We start from the raw sequence: 18,341 nt of genomic DNA, 5'->3' as shown, positions 1-18,341 counted from the left end.
TGACTTTGTCTGCCTTTGTTTGATTAAAAAACACACATATATTTTGCCGAGTATAGCACGTTTGCTCGTCGAGATCTTGAGTGCACAACTCAGAAAAAGTTGAGTGCAGGTGCAAAATTTGAGGTTTTCAGGTGCAAGTGCAAAGGGTTTTTTAAACCCTATAATAGCTTCGCTATTTTCTCCTCAAGTGCAGCTAATTTTAGCAATTTTTTGCCGTTTTTCCGAGGTATAGGTGCACCTTGTCCGGACCAAAATTTATCAGGTGCGCTCTTCCAGTGTGGAACTTGGTATTTCCGAATGTCACTGCATATGAAAGCATTTTAAGAATACAGCAAGTACAAAACACCTACTACCTACTACTTAATACTTACTACCTACTACTTACTGTATAAAGAAAGCTCAAAATGACTCGAAATTATCTTTTAAAATATTCAGCATGTTAAAATTAGCAAAATCTGAAACTTCGATGGTAAAAAAGTCATAACTTTTATCGTACTTTGAAGACTTCAAAATATTTTCTCTCTTTTACTTTGTTTATAACTTTTTCCCATACTTTTTCTACGGAGTTTAGAGACTACATTTTTTGAGACACACTTCTTCCTAAAAGAGAAAGATATTTCCTTTGCGCTATAACTTATTTATTTTCAGTTTTATTTATAAGAATCGATTAATCTAAAAAGTTGAAATACTTCGAGTAGACCCCTGCTTTCACTGGAGCACTTGCTGGAATAATTAAAGGTGGCTGAGAACCCTTAGACTTCCTTATATTATAGCAAAAACTGTGCCGAACAAGATGCTTTCAGTATCGCCAGAAATTTAAAAATCTAAAAAATTGCTGAAACAATTTTTCTCCGAAAATTCTTGTTTGCTTTAAACAACCTTATGTGACTTTTTTCAAGGCTGGACTTAAAAAATTGTTGGTTTGCCGTCACCCGACCAACCCTAGCTTGAAATCGGCCGACCCAAAAAATTTTATTGCCATTTTAAAGAAGATTTTTTTTCCTTCAAAAACTTTAAACAATAAAAAATCAAAACTCGTATCTTGTTTGTCTCAAGCATAAGAATTGTAAATTCCCTGCTAGCACTTCCGTTTTTTATTCAAGATTACCTAAATGTAAACAAACTGTTAACCCTCCATGGATGAAAATTTCATAAATCGCCAAAATAAAAAAAAATCCGACCGACCGACCCACCTCCAAAATATAGGGTCGGGTGTCGGCAAACCAACAATTTTTTAAGCCCAGCCCAAGCTTTCTTCAAGTCAAAATCACGAGCTTCTGAAAATCACCACATACAGTTTTTCTTCGCTCAGGGTATAGATAAAATAGTTTACATGTAGAAATTCTCCTCTTTTTTAAAATTTAGTTGGCAAAGCGTTAGTGCACGCAGCCCCTCTGTTAGGTTTTAATGTAGGGATGCGTATTGTGTATAAAATTTCCCTCTTAGAGTTACCCAAAGTCAGGGTAGCCTGTTTCAATTTTCTTTAAAAAGGTTTAGAAATCTAATTATTGTATTCTAAACCTCTGGGTAACAGTATTTTTATTTGATGCTATTTTTCTTCTGTGCTGTGCTTATTTTTATCTGACTCTTATCATCAGGTATATAGGTCCATTCAGTATGTGGCTTGTTATTATAGATTTATGGAAATAAGGTGTTGAAACTTTTAGCTAAAGAAAAAAAGCCATGGGAGATGATAAAGAAAATGTACCTAAAGATTCCAAGTTGAGTGAATATTCAATTTATGATGAAGATGAAGAGAGGAGGAAAGTTCGAGCTGAATATCGACATCTCAACCAAATATCAGAAGGTAAAAGAAAAATATAGGAACTTTCAAATTCAATGTCAACTAGACTTTTTTAAGAATAATGATTGGTGTCATTTTTCTATTTATCGCTTCTTTTTTTATATCACTCAGCTTCTTTCATTGAACCTGATTTTAAAGATGCAGTTGACAGCTAAAATGGTTACATTTGAATACATGACAAATAACAAATACATAACTTTTGCATTCAGAAAATGCGGAGGAGATCATTCGGCCAACTTCTACAAAAATCAGTGAAATTATCAAAGTAGGAGAAGATCTTTTCAGTAAAGGTTGGTTTTTTTGTTTTTTTTAGTAAAATTGTATCAAACATATCTCTCAATAAATACAAAGTATTTGGTTTTTAAGCGAGTGGAAGATAATTTGTTCCAAGAGTTTCTGTAGATAGTAAACTACTACATACTTTTAATCAGATGTCCAAAGGGGTATGAATTTCTTTTTGGGTTAAATTTCTGGATGGCGAAGTAAGTTTCCTTTTCGGTGCAAGTATATATCTTATTTGATTCGATCATGAAGGTAATAAATATACAGATGGAGAGAAAACTTCTCGGTAATGACCTAAATGGTCGTTGAAATCTTTTATAAATCTATTCAAAGCGGCTTTTCTTTGATGTACCATCATTGGAAGCAAAAAACATCAATTTATAACTTTATAAGAACAGAAAAAGGCTGGTCTGTTGATTTTGAAAAACTTAATTTTGCGAGAAATCTTAGTTAAAATACGATTCGAAATAGTTTCAACTGATTTAAGGATAAAAGAATATATTAATTTCATAAGGATATATTTTTGGGCTGGCATTTTGTGAACATTGAGTGTCGCATCACATTATCATTGAAAGTTTCTTATCTTAATATCTTCACGTCTAAGTGGGCAGCGGTTTTCATACTCCGACAAAATGATCGATACAAGGTTCCTAATCGTAACACGTAATTCTTTGTTTAAATCTATCGATGGCTTTATGGGCAGCTTCCCCTAGAAGTTTAGAGTATCATGCTTATTATGTGAAGTTTTTTTCAATTTTTCATGACAAGGCTATTATATTTCAATATACTTGCTAAAAATCTAATGTCTTTTCATTCATCTTAAATATTCCCACGAGTATACCCAAAATTAATCATCTTATTCCCAAAGCAACTAAACAGCTGTTTGCTTCCGATGATAAATCAGAATAGAACAAAAGGTATTGACTCTCCATCTATCTTTATTACCTTCATGATTCAATTCACCCTAATGGTCGATGTTTTCATTTTAGTTCGAAGACCACGAGAAGCAGTCCATGACTCTGCTCATCTGTTGTATCTGTCAAAGAAATCAAGAGAGCAAGCACAAGAACTCAAAACTGATATTGTTGCATTTGATAATGTAACATTCATCAAAAAACTGGTACACCTTATGGGAACTTATTTTCGTGATGCTAGATTTGCCAACATTTGAGTTTTTCATGATTTTCTAAAATAAAAACCCTTTGTTTTTGTCTAAAATCACCTTTTTTAGACAATAAAAGCTAATTTACCATACCCTTTGCAAAAATTAGTACTATTCAATATTAAAAAATCGCTGCTTCACCAAATAACTTCCTCGCCAAATTAATGTTTAGGGTTTTTGCTGCTCCTAGTTGAGACAATAGCCTGAGAACTCAAAATGTGTAAATCACAAAAAATTTGTACAGCTACTTGAAATAATTTAAAACCAAGCTGGCACATTATTATGGAGAGTTTTGTTAAACAGTTCTAATGAGCAGCCAGCTTGGCTTATGTCCAAAATATTCAGTAACTTGCATTTTCAGAGGAAATGTATTCATTTGAATTAAGAGCAAACTTTTTGATTGTTAGCCATAGGGTTGTTATTTTCAAATACAGTTATGACTCTGACTATGAAATCACTATTTCCCTATTTCACTAGATTGGTTCAGTGAATGGATATCAACTCACTGGATGTTCCGAGGAAGATGATGATGAAATAGACCTTCCCAAAGATGCCTGGAAAACACTTGGGAGAAAAGCTGTATCACTTTTCAAGAAGGCCCCAGCATTCGAATTCCTGTATGATTTTACTTTCTTTTTATAATTTATTTCTTGCTAAATTATTTCACGATTTATTTTACTATCCTATGGAAATCATTCTCAAGGGCGGGAATTAGTCTAATTAAAATTTCCTCACAATTTTGTCGGAAATTCTCAGCTTAAAAGAGCATCGGTTGATATTAATAATGTTATATTCTCTTTTATTTTTTTTCTAAGACTGGGACCATTGGTAATTGAAGTTCAAGTCAAAGAAAAGGTTGTTCGCCAAAGAAAGAAGGATGAAAATGTCGCCACCAAAAAATTGGAACAGGTTTCATTTTACTTCCTTTCTGTTTTTTTTCATCACTAAAACTACGGGGTGATAACAGAAATAAGCAAGCCCAACTGACAGCAGGGGACATCATCCAGTCGTTTCATCAGAAACGCTGATAGTTTATAGGGGCATAATTTGCTGTGTAGATACTAGAATAAAGTTAAGATAGTTGTTGTATACAAGATCCGATATAATGGGGTTGGTTAGATACACTGAGAATAAAGTTACTTAAATAACTAAGCTAGAAAAGATAAGTATGTAACATGTTCTCGATGCCACTGAATACAGCGTTCGATTTCCTCCTTGGTTAAATACAAGGTTCCCCTCTTGATCTCATTTTCAGCTCAAGTCCTGACTTGTAATGATATGTTTGTTTTTCCCACAGATTGTCAGTGTTGAAAAACAAGAGGAAGCCACTACGAAAGAGGTGGACAGAATTTACAAAATCTTGAAAAAGAAAACCAAAGATGGCTCTCGTCCTATCTGTTTCTTCAACTTTGCAGTCAATCCTGAATCGTTTGGTCAAACGGTTGAAAATATATTCCATATCGCTTTCCTCATAAAAGTAAGTAGTGTTTGTTGTTTATTTACTTTATATCTTGCAAGACCTTGTCAACCCTTTTGGCTAAACAAATTATTCTAAGAAATAAGTGTACCAAGGATGCAAATTGCCTTCTTTAATTTATCGAATTCATACTTAAATAAATAGATTTTATTACTGGTGGAGTCGATATTTTACGTGGATAGCCATGTTATTTCGGACTCTTCCTCAGTCTTTTGATTGTTTTCACATGGTCCACGGTCCTTCGGCCTAGCTATTAGAGAGTTTTCAAAATCACATTGAGAACGGTGACGGCGACGTGAGTGGTCTTTATCGTCGTCGTTGTCGTCAGCAGTCTTCTATATTCCGATTTCGCTTTCTTTTCTCACACACCGTAAAGTATAATATCATTCATAATAACAAAATATCTATTTTGTAGCTTTATGGCTTTTAATGGATAATAATATTGGCGGGAAAAAATCAAAACATTCGATTTTCTTTCTTTTTTCAAAACACGTAGAGAAAAAAAACATGCCATTTTTTTCACTCAAAATTCTCAGAGTAATAAGTGTGGAGAACTGTCTTTGTTATCAAGTATATTATTTGGATTTGCATTACTAGCCATCTTGTCTTGTTTGTTGTTATTTTTGTCTTATTTGTGTCTCTGAAGTCCCGCCCGAAAAAATAGAACGTTTCAAGGGGTTTCCTCGGAGGTTCAAGAATGCGTTCTGGCTGTGATTTGGGAACTCTCTATTTATGAACTGAGAGAAACATTTGAAGGAACGGGGATTCGGGCTCGAGAAGCTGATCCGTCGTTGACCACTTGGCTATTGCTCTCTAAATGAGTACCGTCGATTTTTACTCACTTTTTAGGACAGTCGTGTGATCGTTGACTTTGACGAGGACGACATCCCGACAATTAGTAAGTCTCACTCTTCATATTCTACTCTCGGGTACCTCGCTGGTCTAACTGGAGGATGGCTTGATCTCAATATTGATAAATGTGTTGGAACAAATCGTTTTGAAAAAATGTCGAGCTTGCAAAAATATTGCAGTTTTTAAAACGAATCATTAGAAAAAACATTGCGTATTTCGTCAGTTGATTGTTTGACAAAAAAATGTTTTCTTTTTAAAATTACATAATACTTGCACTGACCTTTATAAACCCTGGGCCAAGCTATATACGTCATCTTTGATTAGAGTTATTTTGAAAGTGGTACCAGCAAAGAAGCCATTTATATATTTTCTACATTTATATATTTTGCTTTGCCTCTGCAAAATCAGCACGTAGCCTCATATACTACTTTAATGTAGACAAATTTCTTTATAATTGATTTTCTCGTTCTATGATGTAATTTTCGCTGACATTGAAACTTTTGTTTGTTTTGTAGATTTGAATAAGAATCGAACGGAAGAACATACATCAGAAACGCAACGTAAACAGGTGGTCATGCCGCTCACCATGAAAGAATGGAAGGTAGGCCAATATTGTTTTATTACAAAAAACTCTGATGGTAAATTTGTCGAGATGTGTAAAATTTATACTTTACGGGAAGCTCTAGCTCATGAGATGTTAAACAATGATAATTCTTTGGCTGGTGAAGAAGTGAACAGTTTTGGGATTTTCTCCATTTTGAACGTTAGTTCGTTGTTTTGACCCTGATATATAGATTTTTGTTTTATTTTCTCCTTATACGTTCCGTGAGAAAAAAAGATAGAAACCCATATATACTACTCCTAGACAAATAGTCAAAAGGTTCAATGTAAAATACCTGAACAAAAACTATTCTTAAAAGACTTAAAAGACTTTTTTCAGGACCTTAGAAAAAACTTGAAGGGCGTAAAGGCACTTATGTGAAAACATTCGTCGCTTTATTATTTCTAGGAGCTGGTTGAAGTGTACGATATTCAGGAATCAACGATACCAACTCGAGCCAAAATTCATTGAAGGAAAGTGTTTAAATACACCAAACGATGCTTTATTTCGCTTCGTGCTGGATTGATTTGGCCTGATCGCAGCAGGTACGCTCATAACTAAAAAAACGAAAATACTCAATTCCTTGGAGATCTAAGAAGGTTAAAAGAGGACTGTAAGATACTTTATTCTCTGATGAACTTATAGCTTTCTGATCAACCACGTTCCTAAGTATATCTATCCAAGAAGTCCCAGTAATCTAGGACTATCAAGGCATTTCTTGGCAGGGATTTCTTATGATGTTATAGATCAAAAGTCCCTATACAGTTTGGCAATGAGAGATATTTAGTCCTCCATATTTTACACTTTTCATTTCTATATTTAAATACCGATATACAGATACGTTGTAAATATACATGGTACATAAGAAATATTTTTTATGTTGGAAAGGAAATATATTTTAACGAAATTTTTAGATATTTTTTGTGTTTCTGTGCCTTTTAATCCCATCAAGGCTCTAGTTATCAAAGTTTCTGTACCATTCATCCTTAATATCAGATTTTAAAGCTATCTGTGTAGGCCAATCAATTTGAAGAAATAGCTTCTTTAACCATTTGTTGTGCGAATTGTACCAAAATTTAAAAAAATTCCTTTCAATCAGTTGTCCTATTAACTAGACGGGCCAGTGTTAAATTTTTAAAAAGATACACTTAGGAATTTGAACTCTAGGTTACCAGTGTAATTTAAAAAAGAAAAATAGACACAAATTTCTTCATCAACTTGATATGAGTTGAATGGAAGTTGAAAGCAACGATACAGTGTTTGTGAATGAAAGTATTAATTCATTATGCATTAACATTAATCGAACTTCAATATCTTATGATAACTTTGATTCAAGATTTTTGTAACAATCGTTTTCATGGTAGGGCAATATCTGAAAATCTTTACTACTTTTTCTAATTCTTATAGTTGTTTTAATTCTCTTGACCAGAGTTTTTACTTAGAGCATATGGATGGTAACCTACCTACCAGCCTTATTATTGAAACACTACCTTACTTTGTTAAATCAGGCAAATCTTTGTGTAATCTGCAATCAGGACTTAAGTTAGTTCAATGGGAGATTTTTTTATGTGTTTAATAATTGAATAATAGAGATTCATTTAGCATTTGAAAGTGTTTTGATAACCGCGGTGTGTCAAAGACAGAAAGAAAGAAATTCAGCCATTTTTGAGTGAGTTCATAGCGAAAGAGAAGAAGATCTTGTTTAGAGGAAGAAATGTCGCTGCTTATACATTTCTAGCACGTAGCTCATTTCAAAACATTGTTTGCTGGATATTTTATGATATAGAATCCGGCATGTAGCCGCAGTAGAATTGGTAAAGATTGATGAAGGTTTGGCTGAATCAATATTTGAAATCGCTTTTTGTTCTGTGGACGAAACTTTGAAATATCTGTTAAACAATGTATGCTGCGAGCGCACGACGTAACTCTTTCTTGAATCCGGGTAACCAACCAACCGTTGCTGACTTCATCGAACCGGAGGTATTCGACCCTGCAGATGATAAAATTATCACTCTAAACATCTCAGGACGTCGTTTTCAAACATGGGAAAACACTTTAAGAAGGTTTCCAGATTCGCTTCTTGGTAACGCGGAACGAAGGAGTCGTTATTACCGCGAAGATATGAAAGAATATTTTTTTGATCGTCATCGACCAACTTTTGAAAGTATCTTATATTTTTATCAATCCAAAGGCATCATGGCGAAGCCACCAAATATTCCAGTCCACGTTTTCATCAACGAACTTATTTTTTTTGACATCGGTGATGACGTCATATCAAAACTGCAATTAGATAACGGATTAAAAGAACCAGAAAAAATCGAAGAGGAACCGGATAATTGGCTTTTCAAAGTTGTCTGGCAATTTTTAGAGAATCCACAATCAAGTCGTTCAGCGAAATATTTTGCATTTGCTTCAGTGTTTATAATTGTTATATCTTTAGTTCTGTTCATTATTGAGACGTTACCGGAATTTGCACCTCGCTACGTGAACCAAACGATCAATGGAGTGACCAAGGAAATTAAAATCCCAAACGAACATGATACATGGCTTTTCTACGTTAATACAGCAGTTATTGTTTGGTTCACTATAGAATTATTTCTCAGATTCTTGTGTTGCCCATCAAAACTCAAGTTTTTTATCGATACTGGAAGCATTATCGACTTTTTATCCATCCTACCATACTACTTAGCGATAGCGCTCGCCCAATCAGGAGGAGGAGGCTCTCTCTCTATGCTACGTGTCATTCGCGTGTTGCGTGTCTTCAAATTAGCACGACACTCTCGAGGATTACAAATTCTAGGAAATACTTTAAAAGCTTCATTTAACGAACTAATGATGTTAGCGTTCTTCTTGTTCGTTATGATTCTTATATTTGGTAGTTGTGCATATTTTGCTGAGTATCAACAAGAGGGAACAAAATTTAAATCGATACCAGCCTCTTTTTGGTGGGCAATCGTTACTATGACAACAGTAGGTTATGGCGATATGTACCCAAAGACGTTTTGGGGTCAGATAGTAGGTTCAATGGCTGTGGTTTGTGGTGTGTTAACTATTGCTTTACCAGTCCCTGTTGTAGTTTCAAACTTTGAATATTTTTATAATAAAGAGCGGAATCGCCGGAAAACGGAAGATGCTAAAAAGGAACAAGAACGACAGGAAAAGGAAGCAGCCGGGATTGCTGAAGGAGGATCTGGCCAAGTCACCAGACGTTTTCAAAATTTGAAATTAAAATTAGCTCAGATTTCTAGTAGAGCAAGTCCTGTTACACCTCGAGGGAAAGATAAAAAGAAGGATGTTTCCAGTCCAAGAGATATCACTACCGAGTTTACACCAAATGGTGCTGTACGTTGTTTGTCTTTTGATCAAGAGGAGGAATGTCAGCATTGCCAAGAAGCTGAGGAACTCCTCCAGAGAAGGCTTTTAATGCCACAGATAAGTCTCAATAGAGGTGGAGATGATAATCGGCTCTCTTTCATTTCTACTGTTTGAATATAGTATTTGTTGGTGTAATGTTAATTCCTTTTTTCCTAAAGTAGTTTTATATTTTTTAGCTAATTTCTTTGTTATAGATTTTTGCAAATCTAATCAATGGAACTGTGGAGAGAGTATTCTCCCTCTAACAAAACGTAAAATTCAGGTTTTTGATTCTGACAACCAACTGATAGATTTAGCCAAAAGCGACGGCTGTCTCACTTGTTATTTTTCTCTCTTTTCAACCAGCACACAATCATCTACGCTATGTTCTTTGATAAGTCACTCAGTATGTTTAAAATCGAGCGTCTCCCCTTGCGTCTTTTATTAATACTACATAATTTCAATTTTTTTTTCGTTAGAATATTATTTTTCTATTTTCATAAACTTTTAAGATACTCACAAAATTATACAATTATATGAAAATTTGAGCTTTAAACCTAAAAAACACCCCCTTCTCACAGACCCGGTAGGATTTCTCAGCCAGTGGGGATAAAAATAACGGACTGAAACTCGATGGGGATTAATATTGCCATTTTCCACCGGGGACGATATTTTGGCCACTTTTTCGAATGGGAAGGGTTCCCAGTGGGTCTGTGAGAAGGGGGTGTTAAAAAGGTTCAAACTGACCGGCCTCGCATCTATTAATTGTTGTTGTTGTTCCATTTAACATCCGTAGGAGGGTGGATTGAACCGTTCAAAGTCTTCAAATCTTGATATACGAGGGAACCTAAGGGAGTGGTCAGAAAGTATCTACTAGGGGGTGGAGGATTTCAGAGGGGTTGGAAAATTATTTTGCTTCCTATAGGTCTTAACATTGTGTATAAAAATTGGTTCAGTGGACTAAGAGAGGGATCCCTCTTCTTACAATTTCATATGTCAGCTTAGTCTAGCCTTTTTAAAAAGAGCTGAAAATACAGTGCTTTTAGCGAACAAAGTGGTTGAAAATTGAAATTTTTCTCTATATAGAAAATCTTTACTTTTAAATTCCTTATGATTCAGACAAAAGCCTCATTTCTGGGCAGAACCAGTCCGAAAAAGAGCCATGTTTGAGGCATATCAGGAGTCCAGAATCAAAATTTCCTTCTGTCTGTGCAAACCATGGTCGCTCCTCCTTAATCTCTGATAGTATTATTACCTTTAAACGTAACTCAAAATATTACTCCTGTGATACTAAGATATTGTATATGCAAAGAAAAAATTTACTTTTAAATTCCATGATTCAGACATTGAAAGCCTCATTTCCGGACAAAATTGGTCCGAAAAAAAGCTATGTTTGAATGAAATCAGGAGTCCAAAATCAAAATCTTCTCGTCGGCGCAAACTATGTTTGCGCCTCCTTCGTCACTAAATTCTTTGCCCCTGCACGTTTGAAATCAAGTCACTTGCTGCCTTTTATATAATAATGTATAATAATGTAGTCCTCCCCACATGAGTGCACAACATCTTGATATTGAGGCTTATAGGATTACTCACAATCTGGAAATTTACTGTAGTTAAACCCGATTTATACGTGACCCTTATCCAAAAGTAATAAACCTTATAAGTCGCCCTTATCCAAAAGTAAGTAAAAGTAAGTATAACCCTCGCCTTATTAATCAGTCAGTTAGAGTGTAGGGGAAAAAGTTTTAGCACTCCCCCATAGTAGATACCTTCTGACCACTCCCTAATTACCGGAGGTTGGAAAATGTTCTAAACACCCCAATGACAAAAAAGTTGGCCAAAGGGACTTCTTCTTTTGACAGCTGAAAATCTTTTCAAAATTGAATAAACGGAGGGGGATTCTATACAAAATAAAAAATTTTCAGAAAATCAACAAGCGGGAGAGGGGCACTTGAAAGTACTATGATGATGGTGGGTGTTCTAATCTATTATAATGCTTGTGGAATGGTTTCCATTGTGTTTTTGTCTACATCACGCAGATTATTTACTCGTGAACAAAAGATCAAAAGAAACTTACAACAGTATTTTCCCAGAGCAATTGTATCACGTCTATCAATATCCCGGGGGGGGTACTAGGTTTGCGAGGTGACGGGTATGTCCGAGCCGAAAATCGAAAATCGACCCTTTGAGAGACAAAATTTTGGTGATTTTGGGACCCTTTGAGAGACTTTTTCCTAAATTTTGGTCCATTTTTTCCAAATTTTGGTTTGATTTTCACCAAATTTTGGTCAAAATTCTTGGAAATCGTGACCCTTTGAGAGAGAAATTTTTGATTTTTGTGATTTTGGGACCCTTTCAGAGACTAACTTTTGAATTTGTACCCCTTTGAGAGACTTTTGAGGAATGAAAAAAGGTACCCTTATGGCTCGCACATACCCGGCACCCATTTGCCTAAGTACCCCCCCCCCCCCCCGGGATCAATATAAACTAAAATTAAAAAAGTGTTGCGAGTGGTTCTGGGAACGAGATTGACTTCTATCCTGACTTAAAGTAAGCAAATTCGAATAATGAACAAAAAACTTACATAATATATAGAAATTATCCCTGAATCAGCAAAAACGGCAAATTGTCATTTTGAAAATTTCTAAATTTCTAAATTTTCAGTTTGGACTTTGCATCATCGAAAATCTTGAAATATTTTATAAAAATCATAAATTTTACATGCATCGGGTCGTAAATTTAAGGGAAAACACAAATATGTTCATAGTTTCTCCCCTTATTACCACTGGGCTTAATAATTTGATTTTAACTACACCTACGTTTTGGGGGCCTCAAACAAACCTGCGTTTTAACCCCGGGGGGGGGGGCAGTCAGGCAAATTGACCGACGGGTATGTGTGGTCTGAGAAGGGCGACGGGAGTACAACAAAAAATGTGCCTGTTTGGAACGATCTTTGCAGGTAGTTCAAACTAAAAATTGAATACAAAAGAAAACTATCAAAATGGATGAAATGCTAGGCTATGAACATAGACTACTGAATGCTAGAAAATTGAACTATAAACATAGAAAATTAAGGACTTAAGGAAAAATTGATTAAGATAAAACAGACAAAACTAACTTAAAAAAGGCTAAGCAGTGCAGTGAAAGGACACAAGCAAAAAGCAGAGAAACAAACAAAGAATAGAAGCTTACCAGCATGCACAACCAGAGTTGTTGTTAATGATGGAAACTTGAATTATGCTTTACCAAGCATAACTTTGGCGACCAAGTTTCCTGGAGTTGAAAAGGCGTTTTGAAACGTGTAAACACACACACACAACCTTTCTCATACGTCTCTTATTAAAAACTGATTTCATTGAGCAAGAAAGTTTCACTGCACATCGCTTTTATCAAAATATATAATTACCCTAGAGACATAAAAATGATACTAAACTGAGATGACGTCATAATTGCTAAACATAAAATGAAAACAAATTTAGAGCGTAATAAAATCGATAATTACTTTAATGAAAAGATATAATCATTTCACACTCCCCACCAAAGTCAATTAACCAATTTTGTTAACAATACAAGCCATTTGACCGAGCTCGGTAACAATATCGCCCTCGTCAACGGACTTGATTTTGACCAATGAACGAACAGCTCTTCTCGTCACTCGAAACACGTTCTCGTTGCTGTTCCTATACTTCACGTCGACCTTACGAATGATTCCATCACTATCGGTAGGTTCAAGGTTCTCCACGATTCCAAATTGATAAGTATTCGATAGCTTCGATTCGCTTTTTAGAAAGAGTACAACGTCTCCTTTGCTGATGTCTTCCGTTGAAAACCATTTTGGTTGATCCATCAATTTGGGTACATGGTTTTGAAGCCAATTTTCGAACCATGCTTCAAAGATACGAGAATTTTCCACGATGATCTTGTCTGGTTTGTTGGTGATAATCATCTTACCAACAGGGCTGCGTTCGTTGTTCCTACCCAATTTCAAGCGGTTGGGTGTGATAAGGTCCATTGTCTCAAAATCACTGGTGATGCTTCCCAATGCGAGTGGCAAATTATTGATGGAGTTTGAGATCTTGGCACCGATTGTTTCCCATTGCATCAACGATAATTTCTCATTCGAAGCGATCTTTGAGATTGAAGCATTGACTTCTTTGATTTTTCTTTCGACCTTGCCGTGCATATTATGCCCACCAACTGGGCAAACTTCGAAATTGACGTTCACATCTCTGTAGAGTTTGTTGGCGAGGTCTGTGAATGATATCTTCATGTCATCACATCCCTTCACGAGTTGACTTCCTTCATCGCAGAGCACAGTCTTCGGAAATCCAACTTCAGATGCCAATCGAACGAATGCTTGCAGAAAGGATGTTGTACCGTAGTTGTCCATGCATTTGATGGATGTTGTTGAAGTGGTGCAACAACAGAATATGATCAGCCAAACTTTGATGGTTGACCTCTTGTTATGTGGTGAATAAGCTTTGTAGGGACCAGAGAGATCAACTTGTGTAATGTAGAAGGCTGGTGCAATCATTAGGTTATGATTTGAGATGGGTCCCATTTCGACAGCAATGGTCTTCTTGATAAGGTAACGACAACGTTCACACGATTTGCGAATTATTTTGACAAGTGCTCTACCTTCAATGATAAATGCAACCTTCAGGGTGTGTCTCCAAGTTGTTTCGACACCACAATGCATTACAGAGGGATGATTCCAGTGGATGTCATTAATGATACTGTATGAAACAGGTGAGTTCTTGTCGACTACTGGAACACAAAAGGTGGTTGACGAAAGGTCTTTCATTGCTTTGGTGAACTTTCCAGTGCACGTTATTTCATTGGTCGGTAGGATTCTACCTGTGTACATCAGGATGCCATCTACTTCTTTGGAGATGTTTTGGTATTTTGTCTTGGGTAGAAATTGCTTGATCTCAGCTGTACACTTGCGAAAGAAATAGTTGGCTCCTTGTTTGAGTTCTTCGTCTGTCAAAGGAATATGAACAACAACAGGTAAAGACTTTGGACGAATTGTGACTTTCTTTCGAATATTGCTCAAGAACTTGAAGACGTAAGACATGATGCGGATGACCTTTGAAAATGAGTGACTGTTAGGATCAATGAGGTACCCAGAGAATGCATATCTGTCTGCCACTTCGGCTGGGACTAGTTTTCTATTGATGGTCAGGAAGGATTCTTGATTGATGGATGTTTCCTTTTGGACTTCAGTCAGCTCTTCAGAAGATAGCTTCAATTCTTTGATTGACTTCATTGGAAATTTTGAAGTATCCATCTTCATCCAATCAAATCCTTGAATCCATGTTGAGTCTTGCTTCACATCATCTAATGTTGCTCCTTTTCGTGTACCGATGTCAGCGGGCATACATTTGGAGGACACGTAGTGCCATTGATCGGGTCGGGAAAATCTTCTGATTTCAATGGATCGATTTCTAACCCATTGTTTCAAAGGTTTCTCGTCGTTGGATAGCCAATAGAGAGCAATTTGACTATCTGAAAGCTTGAGAGATGAGGTGTGCCAACTGTGGAAAGAACGTCGGACGATCTCTCCTGAATGTGCATTGAGGACTGCTGCGAAAAGCTCTGCACGTGGTTGTGTCATTCGATCATGGACGATCCTTGAACGACCAAGAACAAGTTGGCATGAATAACCTCCACATTTTCGTTTAAATCTTGCATAGATGGCTACACAAGCGAGATATGGGCTGGCATCAGCAGTGTCAATGGTTGAAATGTCAAGGCTTTCGGCATCATCTGGGATGATAGCTCTTTTGAATTGCAGATGTTTGATCTCTTGCATCATCTCAAAGTGATTGGTCCACAAAGCTTTTAGATCATTGGGGATGGGGTCGTCCCAGTTTAATCCTCGTATGACAAGGTCATGAAGATCTATTTTCATGGCAGCTGTGAGTGGAGTGACTTTTCCGAGGATGTCGTAAACTTCTCCCACTTTGGAGGTGCAGTGACGACGAGTGAGTACACTTGGGATGATGTTGTTTGCTTGATCAGGTTTCTTCCCTCGACGTTTCTTGGCAAAATTGAGGTTACCAAGATTGAGTGATAAGACATCTTCATCTGGCAGCCATTTGAATCCAGCAACGATGACCGATTCGTTGTCATCACTGAGTGCTTTATCTGGTCTCTTACCAGAAAGTGTGATTCCTTTGAGCTGAAATCCTCCTTGGTTGACGACATGTTCAAGCTCCTTGGATCTTTGGACTGCTTTCTCCATGGACTCCTCACCTGTAACGCAGTCATCAACATAGACATCCTGATGAAGAATCCGAGACACTTCTGGATACTCGTCTGAGTGCAACCTTGCTACTTCACGAAGAGCGAACTCTGCTTGATTACCGGAGGGTTTGACGCCGTAGATTAACGTTTGAATGACCTTCTGTTCAGGTATTTTTGTCGGATCTAGGTCCTGTTGCCATACATATCTTTGGAAGCACCAGTCCTTTGAATCTAGCTTGATGGTATTGTACATTTTACGTACATCTGAGTGGATAGCGACTTTGTGGATGGACCAACGAATGAGTATCTCCTGAAGATGGTTCAAACCATTTCGTCCCTTTGCAAGGCAATCATTTAGACTATGACCGGAAGGTGTGTTCTGAGAAGCGTCAAATACGATTCTGCAAGGTGTGCTTAACGAACTGGGTTTCCACACAGCTCGCCATGGAATGTAGTTTTGAATCGGTTGAAAATGTAGCATCTCTTGGATATCTGGTGGAAGATTTGAAACGTAATCCACAAATCCCATTGTATGGAGCTTTGCTTCAGATTGGATGATGTCTTGTTTGTCATTAGCATTTTCTGGCTTGTTCAGCTTTCGAAGCTGTTGCTGGTATACTTTCAGTGCAATCGACTTGTTAGGTAACAACTTTTCGGTTGGATCACAAATGAATGGGAGCCTTGCTGTTGTGACTTTATTTGCAAGGTCTACATGAACAGAAGAATTAATAATGGTTTGCTCAGCATCCTCCCTGATACTAATGGCTTCGGTAGAGTCATGGTTTTTACAATCCTTACATTCACGACATGTCGGACAACGGTATGAGATTTCACTACCGATGGTTTCAGCCTGATTGAAAGACTTCAAAGGATTGGAGAAGAATGTGGAGTGAGGTTCCTCATCATCAGAAGATTGTAGATCATGGTTAAGATTCACTTCAGAGGAGTAGAAGTTACTGTGGATCGAGAATGATGGGTGAGGGCCACCGACGACGCCTCTAGATCCGTCGGAGCCTTGGAAAACAGACTCGTATATTGTTAAACCCGTATAGAGTTGGAAGATAATTCGTGGATGGTACTTGAGATAGCGTATCCCAATCATCATATCGATTTTCCCTCCCACAGACGAAGGAAGTTTCGGTAAGCGGTCTGCTTCATCAGCAGCAGCGGTAATCAGATCACTTGAAGCTGTGGTAAGATCATAGATGGTAAACGGTGTTGCGATTTTGTCGAGACACGATCCGGTAAGGATTACATTGGATCCGTCATAAAGCGGTAATCGGACCCCGTAAGAACCGGATGTTTGAACGGTTTTGTCTCCGACCCCAGAGATAGTAATCGGATCGCTGCATTCAGGGATCGCATGGGGACCCAAGCGGTTAGCGGCATCTCGCGTAACAATGAAATCGCTGCAACCGGTATCATAAAATATCGTGAATGGTTGGGAATTCACGGTAATTTCTTGCAACATATAGATTCCTCGATCGAGGATATTCTCGCATTTGTCCGCACTGCGGTAGCTGCGGCGGAGGCGATTGCTCGGCTTTGCATGGAAGTTTGTATTAGCCATAAACGCAAGCTTGATGTTCTGGGAGAATTCCGGCAGATTGGTATTCCGGGATATGTATCGGGACTTGAACAAGACGAGAATTTCCTCATTTTCGGGTTCATGTTTATGTTCGTCACACAAAAGAACGTGTTTTTGGGATGTATATCTTTCATGAGCGGAGTTTGGACAGACAAATTCTTTCTGGCATTTCCCCTTTTTGTGTTTCCCTTTTGACGAATCTGCACCCGGGTAGAGACATTGGATACAATATCCTTTTTCTTTCAGAAGATGAAGACGTTCAGACGGAGTTTTTTCTGTAAATAATTTACAAGCAAAAAATATTGAATAATCTTGGATTTTCCTGGACCATTTGTTGTAATGTGTGTGATTTGACGAGTTTCCACAAATGAAGCATGTCGGTTGGTCTGAATCCATGAAGAAGCCTTTTTGCCCCCTCTTGTTCTCCTCCTTGTTCTTGTCTTCCTTGTGTGGGGTGACAAGCATCTTTTGTTGCTGGATTTTCATCTGTCTTTCGAGGAATGCGATTAGCTTGGTCCAGAGTGGCACTTCGATTGAAGCATCATCACACATCAAGTCGAGCCACTTGTTGACCAGAGGATCTCCCATGATTTTGTATATCTTTTCGGTTGCTCCTCCGTAGAACAAGTTTCTTTCAATGCCATGCTTTGTTGCAAGTTTGAGGAGATCTTTCATGACACAGATGATTCGACTGTATTTGGTGATCAACTTCTCCTCTTTGGATTTGCCGGATGTATCAATGTTATCCAGTTGGCTGAGTTTACGTGAGAGAAGCATTCTTGTATCTCCAAATGACGATTTCAATCGAAGCCAAATTTCGTCGATGTTGTCTAAACCTTTGACTAATGACAAAGCAGGCTCAGACAGAAAGTTATTGATAAGAACGTCAGGGAGAACATCTCTTGGGAACAGTACGCAGATGAAGTTTTTCGAATTCGATTTGATAGGAGTAGATGTCCATCTCAGATTCAT

General features: G+C 37.2%; 3 protein-coding genes across 3 annotated transcripts; 2 read left to right on the top strand and 1 right to left on the bottom strand.

Moving 5' to 3' along the window:
* The first annotated feature begins 1,630 nt into the window (after positions 1–1,630).
* On the top strand, positions 1,631–7,091 carry LOC136807119 (non-structural maintenance of chromosomes element 4 homolog A-like). The gene is made up of 9 exons (XM_067063689.1): positions 1,631–1,807; positions 2,014–2,094; positions 3,076–3,206; positions 3,726–3,865; positions 4,064–4,157; positions 4,546–4,725; positions 5,575–5,623; positions 6,093–6,178; positions 6,587–7,091. Exons 1-9 carry the CDS (start codon positions 1,684–1,686, stop codon positions 6,647–6,649), a joined length of 948 nt encoding a protein of 315 aa, XP_066919790.1. The 5' UTR covers positions 1,631–1,683; the 3' UTR covers positions 6,650–7,091.
* Positions 7,092–7,838: 747 nt separating this feature from the next.
* Positions 7,839–10,042, top strand: LOC136807118 (potassium voltage-gated channel subfamily A member 7-like). Its single transcript, XM_067063688.1, has one exon. It carries the CDS (start codon positions 8,078–8,080, stop codon positions 9,665–9,667), a length of 1,590 nt encoding a protein of 529 aa, XP_066919789.1. The 5' UTR covers positions 7,839–8,077; the 3' UTR covers positions 9,668–10,042.
* A 3,037-nt stretch (positions 10,043–13,079) lies between these two features.
* Positions 13,080–18,341, bottom strand: LOC136807077 (uncharacterized). The gene has a single exon (XM_067063645.1). The coding sequence runs from the start codon at positions 18,339–18,341 to the stop codon at positions 13,080–13,082; it is 5,262 nt and encodes a 1,753-aa protein (XP_066919746.1).

Source organism: Clytia hemisphaerica, unplaced genomic scaffold (assembly GCF_902728285.1).
Source record: "Clytia hemisphaerica strain Z4C2 unplaced genomic scaffold, Clytia hemisphaerica genome assembly, whole genome shotgun sequence".
NCBI classification, from domain to species: domain Eukaryota; kingdom Metazoa; phylum Cnidaria; class Hydrozoa; order Leptothecata; family Clytiidae; genus Clytia; species Clytia hemisphaerica.
Note: the sequence above shows the minus strand (reverse complement) of the source record. Positions and strands in the feature narration are given on the sequence as shown.